General features: G+C 52.1%; 2 protein-coding genes across 6 annotated transcripts; one reads left to right on the forward strand and one right to left on the reverse strand.

Moving 5' to 3' along the window:
- Positions 1-359: 359 nt before the first annotated feature.
- Positions 360-3,709, forward strand: AGMAT (agmatinase). Of its 4 annotated transcripts, none has more exons than XM_041463476.1 (7): positions 360-894; positions 1,012-1,214; positions 1,941-1,989; positions 2,076-2,319; positions 2,649-2,828; positions 3,139-3,223; positions 3,331-3,709. In XM_041463476.1, exons 1-7 carry the CDS (start codon positions 797-799, stop codon positions 3,402-3,404), a joined length of 933 nt encoding a protein of 310 aa, XP_041319410.1. In that variant the 5' UTR covers positions 360-796; the 3' UTR covers positions 3,405-3,709. The 4 variants fall into 4 exon arrangements, with proteins under 4 accessions (XP_041319410.1, XP_041319411.1, XP_041319413.1 ...); XM_041463477.1 differs by having other exon boundaries at positions 2,649-2,711; XM_041463479.1 differs by lacking the exon at positions 3,331-3,709 and having other exon boundaries at positions 2,125-2,319; positions 2,649-2,711; positions 3,139-3,221.
- Positions 3,710-3,956: 247 nt separating this feature from the next.
- Positions 3,957-15,570, reverse strand: DNAJC16 (DnaJ heat shock protein family (Hsp40) member C16). 2 transcript variants are annotated; one of them, XR_005954784.1, is made up of 15 exons: positions 15,319-15,570; positions 14,062-14,128; positions 12,861-13,191; positions 12,431-12,615; positions 11,197-11,301; positions 10,442-10,600; positions 9,964-10,094; positions 9,549-9,732; positions 9,192-9,374; positions 8,894-8,970; positions 8,564-8,644; positions 8,382-8,480; positions 7,778-7,948; positions 6,455-7,367; positions 3,957-6,231 (listed from the first exon to the last, which is right to left on the reverse strand). XR_005954784.1 is itself a non-coding variant. In XM_041463457.1 (14 exons), exons 1-14 carry the CDS (start codon positions 15,567-15,569, stop codon positions 6,971-6,973), a joined length of 2,421 nt encoding a protein of 806 aa, XP_041319391.1. In that variant the 5' UTR covers position 15,570; the 3' UTR covers positions 3,957-6,970. The 2 variants fall into 2 exon arrangements, 1 of the variants encoding a protein (XP_041319391.1); XM_041463457.1 differs by having other exon boundaries at positions 3,957-7,367.
- Between the last annotated feature and the right edge of the window lie 180 nt (positions 15,571-15,750).

The raw sequence follows: 15,750 nt of genomic DNA on the forward strand, positions 1-15,750 counted from the left end.
CCCTGTTGCTTGCATTTTGTCCCCCCCTGTGGTTCTGCTGAGGTCAGACTTCCCTTTTGTTTTCTTTCCCTTCTGCCTTCCACTAACGAGACATTTTTATGATTTTTCAGCATTCTGGGTGCTTTTGTGGAGTGCAGGCTAAAAGTACAGACTGTTATTGCAGCAAATGCTACTGTGCTGTCTGTCTGTAAATGCCCAAGGGGAGCAAACTGGAACATCTCCCAGCATGTCCCTCCCACCCTGTCCCACTAATCCCTGCACAGGCTCTTGCCCCTCACTGCTGTGTTTGTTCCCAGTGTTTGCCAGGACTATGCCATTGGGAAAGGGGGTGGCTGGGAGGGTGAATGTGGAGGCTGGGCTGGATTTCTGCTCTTCCCTGGGCAGTGGAGTGTCCGGTGCACTTTGATCCCCGGAGAGAGGCTTGGCAGAGGCAGCTGGCACTCTGCCCACGCTGGGAACGGACTCCACAGCGCGCCTCGCTGCGTTCCCAGTGGGACAGAGGGTGGGAGTGTGTGAGTCAGGATGAAGCCTCTGCTCTGGGCTGCCTGCAGCCAACTGCTGCCCCGGGGAGCTGGGCTCTGCACTCCCAAGCCAGCTGTGACCACTGTGGTGACTGCATCACACCACAGCCTGTGACCTCCGGCTCTTCTGGCTGCCTCCAGCTCCCCAGCCAGTATGTCTGCAGGGTTCCTCCAGCCCCTGGTCCCAGGGAGCAGAGCCCCCCAGCTGCTGGAGCTCACAGTTCAACGTGCCCCCCAGTGCCCTGCTCGTGGCCAGACCTGCGGGGGTTTGCTCCATGATGAGGCTTCCCATGCAGGCGTCCGCGGAGGGACTGGACGTGGCGTTTGTCGGTGTCCCGCTGGACACAGGCACGTCCAACCGTCCGGGAGCCAGGTAAGGGCCAGCCAGGGAAGCTCATGCTTCCCTCTGGCCATCGAGCACGACTCTCCCGTGGTGAGAGGGGTGCTGGGAACAATGCCGGTGGCATTTCCCGGCCATGTCATTGCCCAGGTTCGGCCCGCGTCAGATCCGTGCCGAGTCAGCCATGGTGAGGAGGTACAACGGCAGCACCGGGGCGGCGCCCTTCGACTCCCTGCGGGTGGCTGACATCGGGGACGTGAACGTGAACCTCTACAACCTGCCCAACAGCTGCCGCCTCATCCGGGAGGCCTACCAGGAGATCGTGGCCTCCGGCTGTGTGCCCCTCACCTTGGGTAAGGAACCTGTGTCTCCCCGTCCTTCCAGTGTCCTGGCTCCGTCAAACTCCCTCTGCTTCTTCTGTCATTCAATCCAGGCTTGGCAGAAGGCAAATGATGACTCTGTTCCCTGCCTGGGCTGTTGTGCTGTATCAAGGGCAAAAACACAGGCTCTCCACTGTTCTTTGATGCCTCTTCCTTTGGGTCAAAAATGAGGAGGATGAGTCTGTCTGCAAATAAAACCAGTGACGTGTTTTTGGTGTCCTGTTGAGCAGGTTTTGGTGTCCTGTTGAGCAGGTTTTGTCCCTTGTGTCCCTCCAGCTGAGTGAGCACCAGGCTTTGCAGGAGGCCTGATTTGGGTGCATGTTCAAGTTTGCAGCTGTTAGTGCTTGGCATCGCTGAAGGAAGCGAGTGTGTGGAGTAATGAGGGGCAAGTCACCAGTTACAGCATTCTCAGAAGCTGATCAAATGTCTATTTATATGCCCAATCAAGAGTTCTGCTCCACAGGCTGTCCCTGCTGGCAGTCCTGCATATCTGGTCCTCCCTAGAAGGAAGACCAGGAGAAGAGAGGACCCAGGAGAGGAAGCAACCTGCACACGGGAGTGTTTTCCTTTGGCAATGAAGCCCTTTATAAATAACTGCAGGATAAATGCAAAGAGGGAAAAAATTACTTGGGAACAAAAGTTATGAGCACTGAGCAGCTCCTATAGTGTATTCCCCCTCTTCCCTGTGTCTTCTTGTAGGTGGAGATCACACCATAACATACCCAATCCTGCAGGCCCTGGCGGCAAAGTAAGTTTCTAATCTGGAGATGGAGAGAAAAGACCTGGGAAAGAGCCTCAGCAAGGCTCCTGGTTTGCTGTCCCTGCTGTTGGCAGGGCCACCATGCACGGGACAGGACTAGCGTGGCCACCCTGTCTCGATCAGGCACGGTCCTGTGGGACTGGTGCACGTGGATGCTCACACCGACACCGGGGACACGGCTCTGGGGGAGAGGATCTACCACGGGAGCCCGTTCCGGCGCTGTGTGGAGGAAGGGCTGCTGGACTGCGGCCGCGTGGTTCAGATCGGCATCCGAGCTCCTCCTATGACCCCGATCCCCACAAGTACTGCCGGGAACAGGTAAATTGATCCGCACACGGAGCTGTGTGCTCCCCCTGCCATAAATACCACGTCGGTAACATTTACTTGGCTTCAGAAGGGGAATAAATGCATTTTTTGCCTCTTGTTCCATGCCAGCGGCTTGTCTGCAGGACAGGCACTCCCAGCTCACTGAGTGTCAGCTGAGTGGAGGGTTAGAAAGTGTGTGTGGGGGGAGGAAGGTGTTTGCAGGTGCACTTCTGCAGCTGTGCCCTGGAATATTCCCAGTAGATATTCTCCAGCAGGGCAGGGGATGCTCCCTATCTCCCTCCTTTCCCTAAGCAGGTGCCTGTGTGTCTGTGCTCCCACAGGGTTTCCGCCTGGTCCTAGCTGAGGAGTGCTGGATGAAGTCCCTGGAGCCGCTGATGAGGCAGGTGAGGGCGCAGATGGGGGACAAGCCAGTGTACATCAGCTTCGATATCGATGGGCTGGACCCCGCCTACGCCCCGGGCACCGGCACCCCGGAGATAGCTGGGCTCACACCTGTGCAGGTGAGGGGGAAAGGGCTGCCCTGCCCAGGGGGAAAGGGCTCTTTTGCTCCCTTTAAAGGAGGTCGTTTCACCAGCACAGCAAAGTGGAAGTTTAGGGAGGCCAGGAAGTGTTTCCTCATGGTGATGAGGAAGGAAAATGTGGAACTGATATGATTTGGTCTCTAGAGGTTGGGTTTCCTTACTGGAATATGGGAATATTTCAGCTGAACCCTGGCTGAAAGGGGACGTTACCTCTGGTAAAAAAGCAGAGCCTGGGCTGATCTGCTAGGTCAGATGTGTTTCTTGATCCCAAATCCATTTTTTCCCCTAGGCTTTGGAGATTATTCGTGGCTGCAAAGGACTGAACATAGTGGGGTGTGACCTTGTGGAAGTCGCACCAATGTATGATGTCTCTGGTAAGTCTGAAGGTGCCTGAGGGCAAGACAAGTGCCTGACACAGATGTGCTGTGGGTGAAAGCCATTGGATATACAGAGATTTCCTTTTTTTGTCTTGTTTTTTTAGGCAATACAGCTCTCCTGGGGGCAAACCTACTGTTTGAGATGCTGTGTGTCCTCCTAGGAGTGAAGGCACTGTGAGGGCAGTTCCCACCTGCCCTGGGGCAACGCTTCTCCGTGTCCTCAGCCAGGCTTTCCACGTCCCCTTCCCTTCAGGCAGCTGCAGCCAGCATGGGCTTTGCAGAATGAAATAAATGCCATTCACCACTAGAAAAGGTACTTTTTAGCTGGGAAACTGTAAGGAACAGGCTAGATACCCCATTTAGCTGGGGTCTGGAGCTTTGGAGCCGGCCTGGGAAAGGCATAGATGAGGCTAATGCCATTTTGCCTCTGGAATGATTCACCCAGCTCACAGGGCTCCTGGAAAAGCTGTCACTGGTAAAAGGTTTGTCCCATTAGGATGTTGCAGCAGGACAATGAATGTAGAAGAAGGGAGGACGTGAAGGGGGCCTGAGACTCTTGCTGAGAGTGGGGAAATATTTGACTAGATTGCCTGCTGCTGGAATAACCGGGAGTTTCCTATGGCAGGAGCAGTTTAACTCTCCTGAAATTTCTGAGAGGACATGCAGGTGAGGTTAGTTTGTACATGGAGACACAGAGCCACCGCATCACACATTAAAATAGTTTATTTTGTAATTGTCTTAAAACAAAATGACATCAGTGCCTGTTCACAAATACAAAAACAAAACAAAACCCCCCAAAAATAAAAAAAGACAAGTTTGCCAAATAAGTTAATTCCCCCCCTCCCAGTATCAAAAGTGCAAAATAGGTACCTAGTTCTCAGTCCTACTTGTCAGGCTGCGCTCGTGTCCTGGCTCCTGGTTGCTGTGGGTGAAGGGCAGAGACAGGGACAGGGAGGAGTTTGGGAACAATCTCCACTCTGGGGCCTGTATCCCTTTGCCTCAGCTCTGAGCACTGTGCCATTGCTCAGATCTCACTAGGAAAGTGCACTAAGACCCAATCTCCTCAATCTTTGGATTACGAATCACCATGTGTGGAACAGAACCACAAGTGTTTAGAAAATGATGGGGTGATGGCTCATGCTGCTGGGAGAGGGCAGATCCCGGGATAAGCAGCTCGGACGGTGGTCTCAGGACAGCAAACACCCGGAGTGCCATGCTGGCACTGCAGCCAACTAAACCAGGGGGCAGAGCAGCTTGGCTTTTGCTTCAAATCACGCAAAAGCTTCCATAAAAATCCAGGAGCCGTGCTCCTGTCCAGCCCCAGCCAGCACAGGTGGACTGATGCAAGCACTCCCTCCGCTGAACCCTGGCTGAAAGGGGACGTTACCTGTGCTAAAAAGAAAATAAACCCAAGGATTCTGGCAGCATGCACCACACACAATGGATGTGAAGGTCATAAAGCCTTCTCCCCTTCCTCAGGGTTGGGCTGAATTCCCTCACTGTAGCATAACTAGGCACTTTTTCATGAGTTGAGGGTTTTCTCCTTGTTTCTGATCAGCTGAAGAAACGGCAGAGAGCCAGAGAGCATTCTTCTGCTACTGCAAATGTTTAAGACGTTATGTGGAGCCTTCTGCTGGGCTGAAAACTATTCCAACCACATCCTGCATGGCAAGCTGTGGGAAAAGTGCAGGAGTGCTGCAGTCATTGCTCCAGCCAGATGGAAATGAAGTCTAGAAGCATCAGGCTGGTGTTTCACTCCCTCTCTGCTGTCAGTGCTGCCTGTACACCTTCACAGGAGCTTCACAGGAGTTCCTGGGCAGGGAGAAGACCTCACCTTCCTTCCTTTCCTCTACTTGAGTGCCTCATTCCGAGGCCCAGAGTGCACTGGGCTGGAATTAACTAACCTCACGTAGGGATCGTTTGTAGCATCGCAGCCTTTATTTGAAGCACGTTGTACAGGGCTTCTGAGGTACCTGTGGGGATTGGAGCACGCCAGTCTGCTCCCAGGATGGGGAAATTCAATGAGGCAAGGCCTTGGGAGCAATTAGGGCATGTGGGGAGTGCAATGACTGGAGCATTCCCGGCTTCTGTGTGGGATCAGCAGCTAGCTCAGGGGTTGGCAGTTATTCCTGCTGACTGGCTGCTCTGCTAAGATGGTAACTAAGGTGGCAAGGGCTAAGTCTGGAATTAACACCATGTGTTCACTGAGTGCTCTGTGTTCCAAGCCCTGTGGCAAAGGCCACTGGCCCCCATCCCTGTCCTTTGGCAGTGCTGGAGCCCAATGGTGCTCCAGATCCATGGAAGGAGGAGGCCTAGGTGCCAGTGTCAACCCCGGAGCAGTGAAAAGGAAGAAAAAAACCTCACAGAATTTCAGTCCTTGCCACAAAGAGAAGGCCTGCTGCCTCACTTGGTCACTCGAGGAGTGTTAAGCAGCCATGAGGCTGCTGCTTGTCCTCCCTCTGCCTTACCCAGGGGCACCCTTTCCCTGTGATGCTGGAAGCAGCTGTTGGGGCACTGCTACAACAAAGCAATGTCCAAACCCAGGGCTGTGCAGCTGCTCTAACCACACACACCCCCAGCGCTTCCATAAGATAAAAGAAATACCCAAGCAAACAAACACAAAGCCACGGGAGCAGCCTGAATGTGCAGAAATGGAGGTTTGGGGTAAGAAGGAAATGGGTGAGAGGCTGAAACCCAACATTTCAACCCCCAACTAAACCAAAGGAGCTTCACACACACGCAACAGTCTGATGATACAGCACTTCTGGGGCAACATTTCAAGAATACAATCGTTGAAGGATGAGGTTCCTTGATACAAAGGAAGGTTGGTTTGTACTACAGCTGGAAAGGTGTTTGCAAGGAGCTTGGGTGACTCCCTGGCAGCTATGTAGAGTTTTTTTACACATCTACTGGCTCATAGCAGCTCACGCCTACAATCTGAGGACGCAGGTAAAGTTATGGCTCTAGGATACATCGTCTAAAATCGACAGAAGCAGAAAAGGCATCTGAAAAATCAACGTGACATTTAAATGACTCAACACTTTGACAGTATTTTACGGCCGTGCCCTTTCCCTCCCTGTTATGGTTCAGCCAGTGAAGCTGCAGGTGGAACCATGACACGAGGAGCATGAAACATGCAGATTGCCCACAAGCCCGCACCATGGGGGGGGGTCCCAGCTAAGGTTTGCTACAAGGGAGATGCTCCTAACCAGATTCTGCATCACTTACCATGGGGAAAGCCGAAAGAGTACCACTGCCTGGTGGGAGGAGGCCTTTCAGAAGGGCAGGGCCTGGAGGGTCTGCAGGGTCTTGCCAGAGTTACACCATGCACCATGGGCTAAGCACACGGGGACGGGAAGGGAGTACTGCGACCCGGCCTGCGTCACTGGCCGCAGCTGGTCCGGACCCGGGGAAGTCGGGGATTTCTTCAACCAAGGTAAAACAAGAGGTGGGATGGGGGCGACTTGGGAAGCAGATGTGGCAGGACGAGAAGCGCAAAACAGACTTCTTGGCTCTTCGGTTGTACAGCGTCCAAACGCACGGCGGGGCGGTGGAGGGCACGTGGGTGCGCCTGGCTGCGCTCCCAGGCTCCGGACACGGGAGGCGTGTTCTCGTTGCCGGCCCCAGGAAAGTTCATCTAAAACCTAAGGTCCATTCATCAAGCTTGTTTGAGTATTCCTGGAAAGAGCTGTCCCTTGTCATCTTCATAAAAAGTTTGTCCCCTTAGAATCTCTGTAAAATTCCTCAGTCTAGTGCAGGCCATGAGGGGATATAGAACCTCTGTAAGGAACCCTCTAGAAGGCGTTCCATCCAAAAGGACAATTTGTGTAATTTGTTTTTAATGGATCTGGATCCTGGACTGCAGGAGGATTTCCCTCTGGCTTCCGCATGTTGTAAAGCATCGTAATCCTCGCATGATCCCAGGGTTCCCCCCTCGTCCCCTGATCTGTGAGGCTTAAAGAGGCAGAAGTATTTCTTGTGGCCGTTCAGAGCCAGGACATAGCCTGTGTAGTCACGCTCAAGGAAATGCTTGTCGTACTGGTTTGGGATGGGGGCCGCATCCTGTGCAAACTCCAGCAGGTACTCCAGCCACTCTCGGTGCTTGTCCAGGCTGAGGAAGGAGAAGTGAAGAGAGCTGCTCCTGGGGGGAAGAGCAAAGATACTGGGATTAGCACAAGTCCTGGGTCTGGCTGGATTCCTACTGGACAGGTAAGGAATTGTCAACAAGGGCAGGGCAGTGCTGTGTTGCTGCAGCTCCTTTTTCAGCTCAGTGTATGCAGCACTGTCTTGCTTTCTATTTGTCAAAACACGGTACAGTCAAAGTAGCACCAGCTTCTGACCCCTCTGGCTACCACCACCAAGTCTGGCTGGGAACAGCCTCTTGCTTTTTGGTGGCTCATTGCCACCAAATGATGAGGGCAGAGGCCACCATGATCACCAGAAGCATTCACTCCTGGCAATGGAGCCACCCACGCTCCTCACGTATTATCAGAGCAGCATCACGTAAGTGGTTAATACAGCAACAGAAGCCTGGGAGAGGGCCCAGCCTACCCTGTGAACATGTAGACTTCCAGGGCAAACTTCTGGAGCAGGGGGGTTTTGGTGGAGTTGGACAGGATCAAGACGACGTTCATGTGCCCTGGCCTCAGGCGCACCAAGTTACTGGTGTAGTTGATGTCCGTTAGCTCAGTCACCTCCACAAAGCTCTTTTTGGGAATCCTGCTGCAACAAAAGACTGAATGAAAGCGGGGCAAAGGACTGGGAGCAACTGAGGATGGAGAAACGAGTGCATTTGCCAGCCCGTTATGCTGAGCCATGCCTGTGCCCTGTAGCAAAAGCCAATGTAACTGGTGCAATAGCTTGGTTGGCACCTCTCTGAATGAGTGGGTCAGACCTTTACCTATCCCCTGAGGACGCTGTCTTGGGAAAACTTGGTGGGAATTGTTTAATAAGCAGATTAGTGTCCCCCTGTCCTTGCTGGCTGAGTCCTGGCTGCACACTGGTCCTCCTTCCTTGCTGTGCCTGTACTGCCCTGCACAACAACTGCACTATGTGCAACTTCAGCACTTCTCTGCTCTTCACTAACCCTCCCTGCACAGGTTCTCCCTGAGCAATGCTTCTGCAGAAAACATTCTGGAAAAGTTAGACAGGGAACCTGTTGCTCTCTTTGCTGAAGCTTGCATCGTTCTTCTCCATCTTTGCGGCCGTTTCTTCTTTCCCCGAGGGTGGAGCATCCCTTGTGTCACTTGAATCACTGCAGAGGAAAGTGATTTTGTGTTTAAGGCCTTGGGGTTGGACTGAAGAGCTATCCCTGAGGGCATTTTGGTGCACACTCACCTGAAAGCCTGAACAATAACAGTACCAAAGAGAATGAAGAGCGCAGAGAAGAGCAAGGACAGGAGTGGCATCATTTCTCGCCTGAGGGAAGATGTGCAAGCAGCAGTCAGGTCTGTGAGTTCACATTTTCTACCTCAATTTCAGTTCCTGCCTATGTCAGATAACACTGTGTGCCTTCCCCAGAAACTCAGCTTGCTTCTTTGGTCTTAAAGGCCATCATGTTTTTGAGTGCTGTCCTGCTCCCACCCAAAAGGATGGTAAAATTGGATCTGTTTTAAAATAAGGTGACAAGGAAGCAGTGAATACCAACAATGGATGCCCAATCCATACCAGTTACTGTGAAACAAACTGTCCCACCAGTCTGAGACGTAGTCCACTGTGGAGTAGAACCATCGGATAAGGAACATCTGTTTGAAAAGAATGAAAGGCAAAAAACGAAATGACAAAACTGCTATAAAGAGCCCCAACAGTTTCACAGAATGCCATGAGATTTCTTCTGTAAGCAAGAAATCTTCTAAGAGTTTTTCCTTGTTATTTTAAAATATAAATAATGCCTCTGAACAACCATAATGGGACTGTCCACAAAGGTAACACGGATGTCAGGCATCTGGAAAGGCTGTGCACTTACAGGAGCGAGCTCATCATTCAGGTCTGCCACAACAGTCTCTGATGACAGAAGGCCAGGGTCTGTCCTCAGCTGGTCCAGGAGATCCAGGAGGATGAAGTTGTCCTCTTTGCTGCCTTGCCAGGCCTCCTCCAAGGCTTTATAGGCGATCTTCCCTGCATTATTGCGTCTCTCCAGAATGACCACCTGGATGAGCCAAGAGCATGGCACACATCAGAGAGGAAGGGGCTTTTGTTTTCTTCTAGACAGATGATTCATTTCAAACCACTGCCCAGAATCAGGTGTCAGATCAAGGTACAGCATCAATTAAATAACAGGCTAAGAGAAGAAGGGATTAAAACAATAAAAGGAAACCCTCACAGCTGGTCTTCCATGATACTTCTCCTCATCCATCAACAAGGCGTCCGCAAATTCCGGCTGCCGATCACTGTAGATGTGCACAAACCTCAGTGTGTCTTTTGTGTTAGCCACAGCAAAAGTCAAAAATGCCTCATAAGCCTCGGCAAACTTCTCTCCTTCCTCAGTAAGCAAGACCACGCAGTGCCTGGGTGACACAATGAGATGAGGGATTAAGTGCCAGTCTGGAGGTGAGAGGGAATGACCAATCCCTTTCCTCTTGGCAGAACAATCCTGATGAGCCCCAAACCTCTCTGACAGTGTGGATATTGAGCATGATCCAATGCAGTCATTGCTCTTTTCCCACAGAATCAAACCAAAAGTGACTCTAGGAGCAGCCCAAGAGCCTTGGGAAACAAAATGGGAACACCTGACTTACTTCCGCTGACGGTGAGACTTCTTCACAGGACACAGCTCCTGGAACAGCCTCTGGCTGGTGAGTCTGGCCACCATGAGGAACTTATTCTGGGAAAGGAAGTCATCAATGAGCTGCTTCTTCATTTCTCGTGCCTGCCAAGGACCAAGAAGGCAGAAGTCGGAAATGAGCAGGAAGAGGAGGGGAAAGCTGTTGGATGTTCCTGGAGAAGGCTGCCAGCCCTTGCGGTCATCCCTGCAATCACCCAAGATGTTTTGAGGCCCCAAGACTGGGAAGTTACAAATGTCCCCGCTCCCCATCAGGCTGGAGTGCCCCAAGCTTCCCTTGTCCTAACTCTCTCTTCCTCCAAAGGCTGATTTTAAGCTGAGAACAAACACTCTTCCTCCAAACTGCACCACTGACCACCCCCTCATCCCCAGCTCAGTCAGAAAAGCTCCGTGCCCATTTTCCCTAAGCTCTTGGAGAAAGCTCTGAGTGATACCTGCACAACGTCAGCAGGCCTGTCGATGTGCTCCTTGAAGATCATCATGGTGGGAGTGTAAACGTTGATGTTGTACTGGCTGGACAACTCCTCGGTGCCTCGGAGTCCGACGTACACGTAGCCAAAGGACAGGTAATCTCGGTAGGCAAAGGCCGTCAGCTGGGCGGGAGGAAATCCCCAGCATGTGTTTATGTTAAATCCCCAGCATGTGTTTATGTTACAGAGTGAGCATTTTCTCCCCCAAGTGCCTGTGCTGACTTTGCTCCAAGAACACATCCCGCTGTTTGAATGCCATCAGATGTGCTGTGAGAGGTACAAGCCCTTCCTCTCCCTCACTGAAGCAAATTTTGCATCCTCTTAGTCATTGTGCCAGGAGCCTCCATGGATCCACAGCCTGACATGGTGTAGGGTGGCAGGGGCTTCTTAGGAAATGGGATTTTCAGCAACCTAAATTAGAAATGCCACAAACTTCTCTCATTCCCAAAAAAGGTTGTGCACCTGTGTCACTGCTACCTCTGAAACACACCTGCTTCACCCATGAAGGGTAACTGTGTCAGGAAGAAGAAACAGACTCCTTACAAAGCTGGTCACCTGACCACATCATTTACAACCTGCACAAATCACCTTGCTCTCCTCGAACCACTCAGTGTGTCTGGAGGCATCAGTCCACCTCTGCTCACAGCAGTGGCATGTTGTGATTTGGAACATCTGGATTTATAAGCAAGTCAACAATGCAGTGAGAGAAATGATATTACCTTGTATAACAACGGCACAACTGGCATGTGATCGAAGAGCAGCACGTGGGGCTTGTTGTCTTTCCTCCAGTGGGACAGAAAGTGAATGTAGTTTTTATCTGTAATCTTTAGACAGAAGCAGAATGTCAGTTTAACCTCTGAGCTGTCAGACACCAGCAACGCTCTGCAACGAGTTGTCTGAACAAGGGCTGAGCCTGAAAAGGCTGTCCTGGTGTTGCAGGAAGCAGATGGTGGGTTGATCTTTCCAACATATATTCCTGATTAATGAGTGAATTAAAACCATCACTCTTGACCTCCCTCAGCCATCTTAACTATTGCATGCCATTCCAAGTCAATGCCTACACCACTGTTATTCTCCTGTTTGTTGAGACCATATTCTTTAAAAATGGGAACCCAAGGATTAAAAGACACCTGAGGGCTCCACTGAACCTGCTCTGTTTGAGGTGTGCTACCTCTCATAAAGGACATAAATGACTGCAGTTACTGTAGAAGGGGAAATGATCCCTATTTTTGGGGTGAGAAGTCAAATAACTCCAATACCCAGAAGACAAGTGAAGAGTCCATTGGGGAAGGTGACCCCTGGTAAAGATTCCAAGGGAAAATGAGGTGAGGTGAACAAGGCCACAGGCAGAGGCCAGGCAGGTAGAGTGCTGTGGGGGCTGACCCAGCCACATCACAGGCACAGTGGGCATTTTAGGACTCTGTCAAAAATCACCAGAAGGCTGAAACACAATAATATTTTATCAGTTAGGAGATTTTACTTGTGACTTTGAAAAGGCTCATGCTGCCAGCTCGTTTCAAAGGTCTGAAGGAAAACTGGACAAAACAAACAGGACTCCATGTCAGTGAGTTTTAGCAGACGTGACCTATGAGGTAGCAAGTGTTCCCTAATTTGCTGGATGAAATGCCAAGAAAGCAGGAGAGAAGTGAAATTCAGCAGGTTCCTGTCCCAGGGATAGCTTGGGTAGAGCCCTGGCAGCTGTGGGGTGTCACAGCTGGGGTCAGCTGCCACTAGAATCACTGGTGTGGCCATGTAGTAGCAGGATCCTCTTTTCAAGGACTAGTGTTACAGAGCTGCGGGGTGGGAATGCTTCTGACAGCTCCAGGGTTTGGAGCTTTGTGCCACAGATCAGCTTGGAGCCTGAATTAAACAGATTAACCACCAAAACAGCCAAGGAGAGGGATCTCCAGGCAGAGAGGAGCAGAAGCATCTGACACCCCTGCTAGAACCTACCTTTTCAACAAGATTCCCTGGCAGAAGGTTCTCCACGAACTGCCGCAGGTTTTCCCGAACGACAGCGTTGTGGAAGAAGGTTATTTTGCCATTAATGAGCCCCAGCAGGGTTGGAGTGCTGTGGGCACCCAGATGATGGGCGAGGCGCCGTTCGTACCCCGCATGAACAACGCCGATTCCTGCTCCTGGAAAAGGAGAGCACCGGGTTCACCTGTAAGATCCCCCACAACCCAAATGCCCAGTGCAAAACTGATGAACTGCTCCTTTGCCCAGCACCCTGCTTTGGAGTTAGGAATATTTGGGAGAGCATTAGGATAAAACCCTGAGGAAATCCACAGGGTCTAAACTGGGTCACACAAACCTGAAGGCAAACCACTGCAGCCTTACCAGGCGAGGGACACACACCCAGCCCCAACAACCTCATCCTTACCCAGAGCCTCCAATTCCTGAGCAACTTCCTTCCACACGGGCTCGATGTGGATGCAGCTGAAGCACCAGTCTGAGGTGATTTTAATGAGGTAAGGTTTCTTGAAGCTATCTGGCACGATTTCATTGATGTAGTGGGAAAAGTGGAGCAAATACTTCTCGTCGGAGGTGTCGCGCCTCTCGGAATTGAAAGGGAAATGGAAGAAGGACTCATCAAAATAGAAGCCATCGTGGAAACGGTGGAACTGGCGATGCTGCTGCTGAGAGAAGCCCTGGCTTTCCCCAGCATCTCCATAGCGATCAAAGTTTGCCCTCTTTTCCTCATTGGAGAGAATCTGGAAAGCAAATGATGGAAAAATGATTGCCTGAAACCATGAGGGGGAACTGCCCTGACTGTAATCCCTCAGTAAATAACGTAAGGAATGTGCAGCCTTTGCTGCACATCAGACAGATAAATATTTTGGAAAAAGGAAGCATCACATGCTTCTCGGCTCATTGTGGTAAATAAGGGTAAAAAACCCTCAAAGCTCAAAGAATAGGAGCCCCTAAATCCAGACTGCTGTTCCCACTTCTGTCACCAACAACTCCTTGGGTCTGAACATCCTGTGTTCTGAGTACAAACACTCTTTTCTTGAGTGGCTTTTGCTGGTGTCTCTTTGAATCTGGAGGGTTCAGAAAGTGCCAAAAGTTTCACTGAGCAGCCAGAAGCCCTGCAGAGAAACTGCATTTTTTAGCAGGAAATAAGGATTTATTTTGATTTCCATGGGCTTGGCTGCCACATACTGGAGCGACCAATTTCAAGAACGTGCAAATAACTACTGCTAAGAATAATTTGAGGTGACTAAATCCCTGTGATGATGAACGTTGCTTACATGACCCCAAAATGCTTTTATGTATGTGTGACACAGACAAGACGCTGCTCAGCCAGGCAGGGCTTGGGGAATACCCACTCCTTCCTTCTTTGAGGCTTTTTAGGCAGAGCAGGGCAGACTTGTAGCAAGGTATTTACAGTAGAAACCATGCTGGTGACCCCAGTGGCTCTGTCAACAAAGCTGAGCAAATTTTTTGTGTGGGTAATGTCCACCTCCACAGAGTCAAGCACCCTTCCCACACAGAAATACACTAGAAAACCATAAAGCCATGTATGGAAAACTAAGGTCACTTAAAGTTAATGATAGCAGGAGTTCACAGGAAGCATGTGTTACCTCATAGGCCTTGCTAATCTGGATGAATTTGTCCTCTGCTCCCGGGTCCTTGTTTTTGTCAGGGTGCCTGTGGGGCAGAACCAGAGTAAAAGAGGTCAGTGGGAGCTGTTGGCCTCTGTTTGGAAGTGAGGAGGACATGGGCAGTGAGGGCATGCACTGACATCCCTGAGGCTGAGATCAGATTTATACCCAGCACGTGCTGTCCCTGCCCAAACCCCATACCAAAATGCACTGGGATGTGGGCCATGTGTCTGTTGACCTGTCCCTCTGCCTGCTCCATCCCCAGCAGCCTGAGCCCAGGACACGGAGCGTGTCTCCTTCCTAGCAATGCCTCCCTTGGCTGCTGCCCTACATAACTACCAGGTTGTTCCTTGAATCACCTCCTGCCATGGCCTCGGGGATGTCTCACACAGAACAACATGGGCTCTAAAAGCTGCAGGTAAGCTTATTTTATTAATTTTACTTCTAAGCCGTAAGGCTGCCCCTCACCACACACCACCTGTATGAGGGGTGTGACGTCTGCGCATCCAACACATTTTCCTTCCACAGCACAGGGACTGAACGGCCCTTGGACATCCAGGTATCAAGCTGAGACTTCAACCCTTGTATATTAGAAGTTCCCAGGGAGAAATTTTTCTCCCCACTGCCAGATTCCAAGAGAACTTTTTCCCCCGTCACTTGACTCTGGAGAACTTTTTCCCCTTGTAGCCAGACTCCAGGAGAACTTTTCCCCCCACAGCCAGATTCTGGGAGAACTTTTCTCCCTGTAGCCTGATTCTGGGAGAACTTTTTCCCTTTGTAACCAGACTCTGGAAGAACCTCTTTACTTTAGCCAGACTCTGCGACAATTTTCCCTCCACAGCCACACTCCAGGAGAACTTTTCCCTCCATAGCCAGATTCAAGGAGAACGTTCCCCACCTGTAGCCAGACTCCAGGAGAATTTTCCCACCCTAGCCAGACTCTGGGAGAACTTTTCTCCCTGCGGCCTGATTCTGGGAGAACTTTTCCCCCCTCGTAAGCAGACTCTGAGCAAACTTCTCCCCCCGCAGCCGGGCTCCAGAGGCTTTTACAGCAGTATCGCTGGCATGGAGCATCTCCGTGTGTCAGGCTGACCGCCGGCCTGCGAGGACGCCGGGGCGCACAGCCAGGCGAGGCGGCTCATGCCACCGCGGGCCGCGGGGCCTGGCGTTGTCACCGAACCCAGGCCGGGATCCGCTCCCGGGGCCGGGCGGAGGGGACACAAGGGCAGCACGTACCATTCCCGGGCGAGCCGCTTGTAGGCCTTCTTGATGTCGGCCTGGCTGGAGCTCCGGCCGACCCCCAGCACGCGGTACGGGTCGAATTCGCCCGGCGCGGCCGCTCCCAGCGCCGGCAGCAGCAGGAGGAGCAGGAGCCACCCGGCCCGTCCCGGCGCCATGGTCCGGCGGGGCCGCGGGCGGAGGGAGCGGACGTGCCGCCCTCCCGACCGAGCGCCGCCGCTTCCGGCGCGCCCGCCCGCCGTCCCCATGGAGACCGAGCTCTTCCGGGAAAGCGGGGCTGCCGGCGGCGGGCTCGGAGGTGAGGCCCTGCGGAGAGGCCGTGGCGGCTCAGAAGCTGTGGCAGTGCCGTGGGTGGGTTCGGAATGGGGATGGTGGCGGCCGGGAGCGCCAGCCGTGTCCCGGCGGTATCGGGCCGGGGAGGGGATTGTC

The sequence above is a fragment of the Pyrgilauda ruficollis genome, unplaced genomic scaffold, assembly GCF_017590135.1.
Source record: "Pyrgilauda ruficollis isolate IOZ18807 unplaced genomic scaffold, ASM1759013v1 scaffold165, whole genome shotgun sequence".
Lineage (NCBI taxonomy): Eukaryota > Metazoa > Chordata > Aves > Passeriformes > Passeridae > Pyrgilauda > Pyrgilauda ruficollis.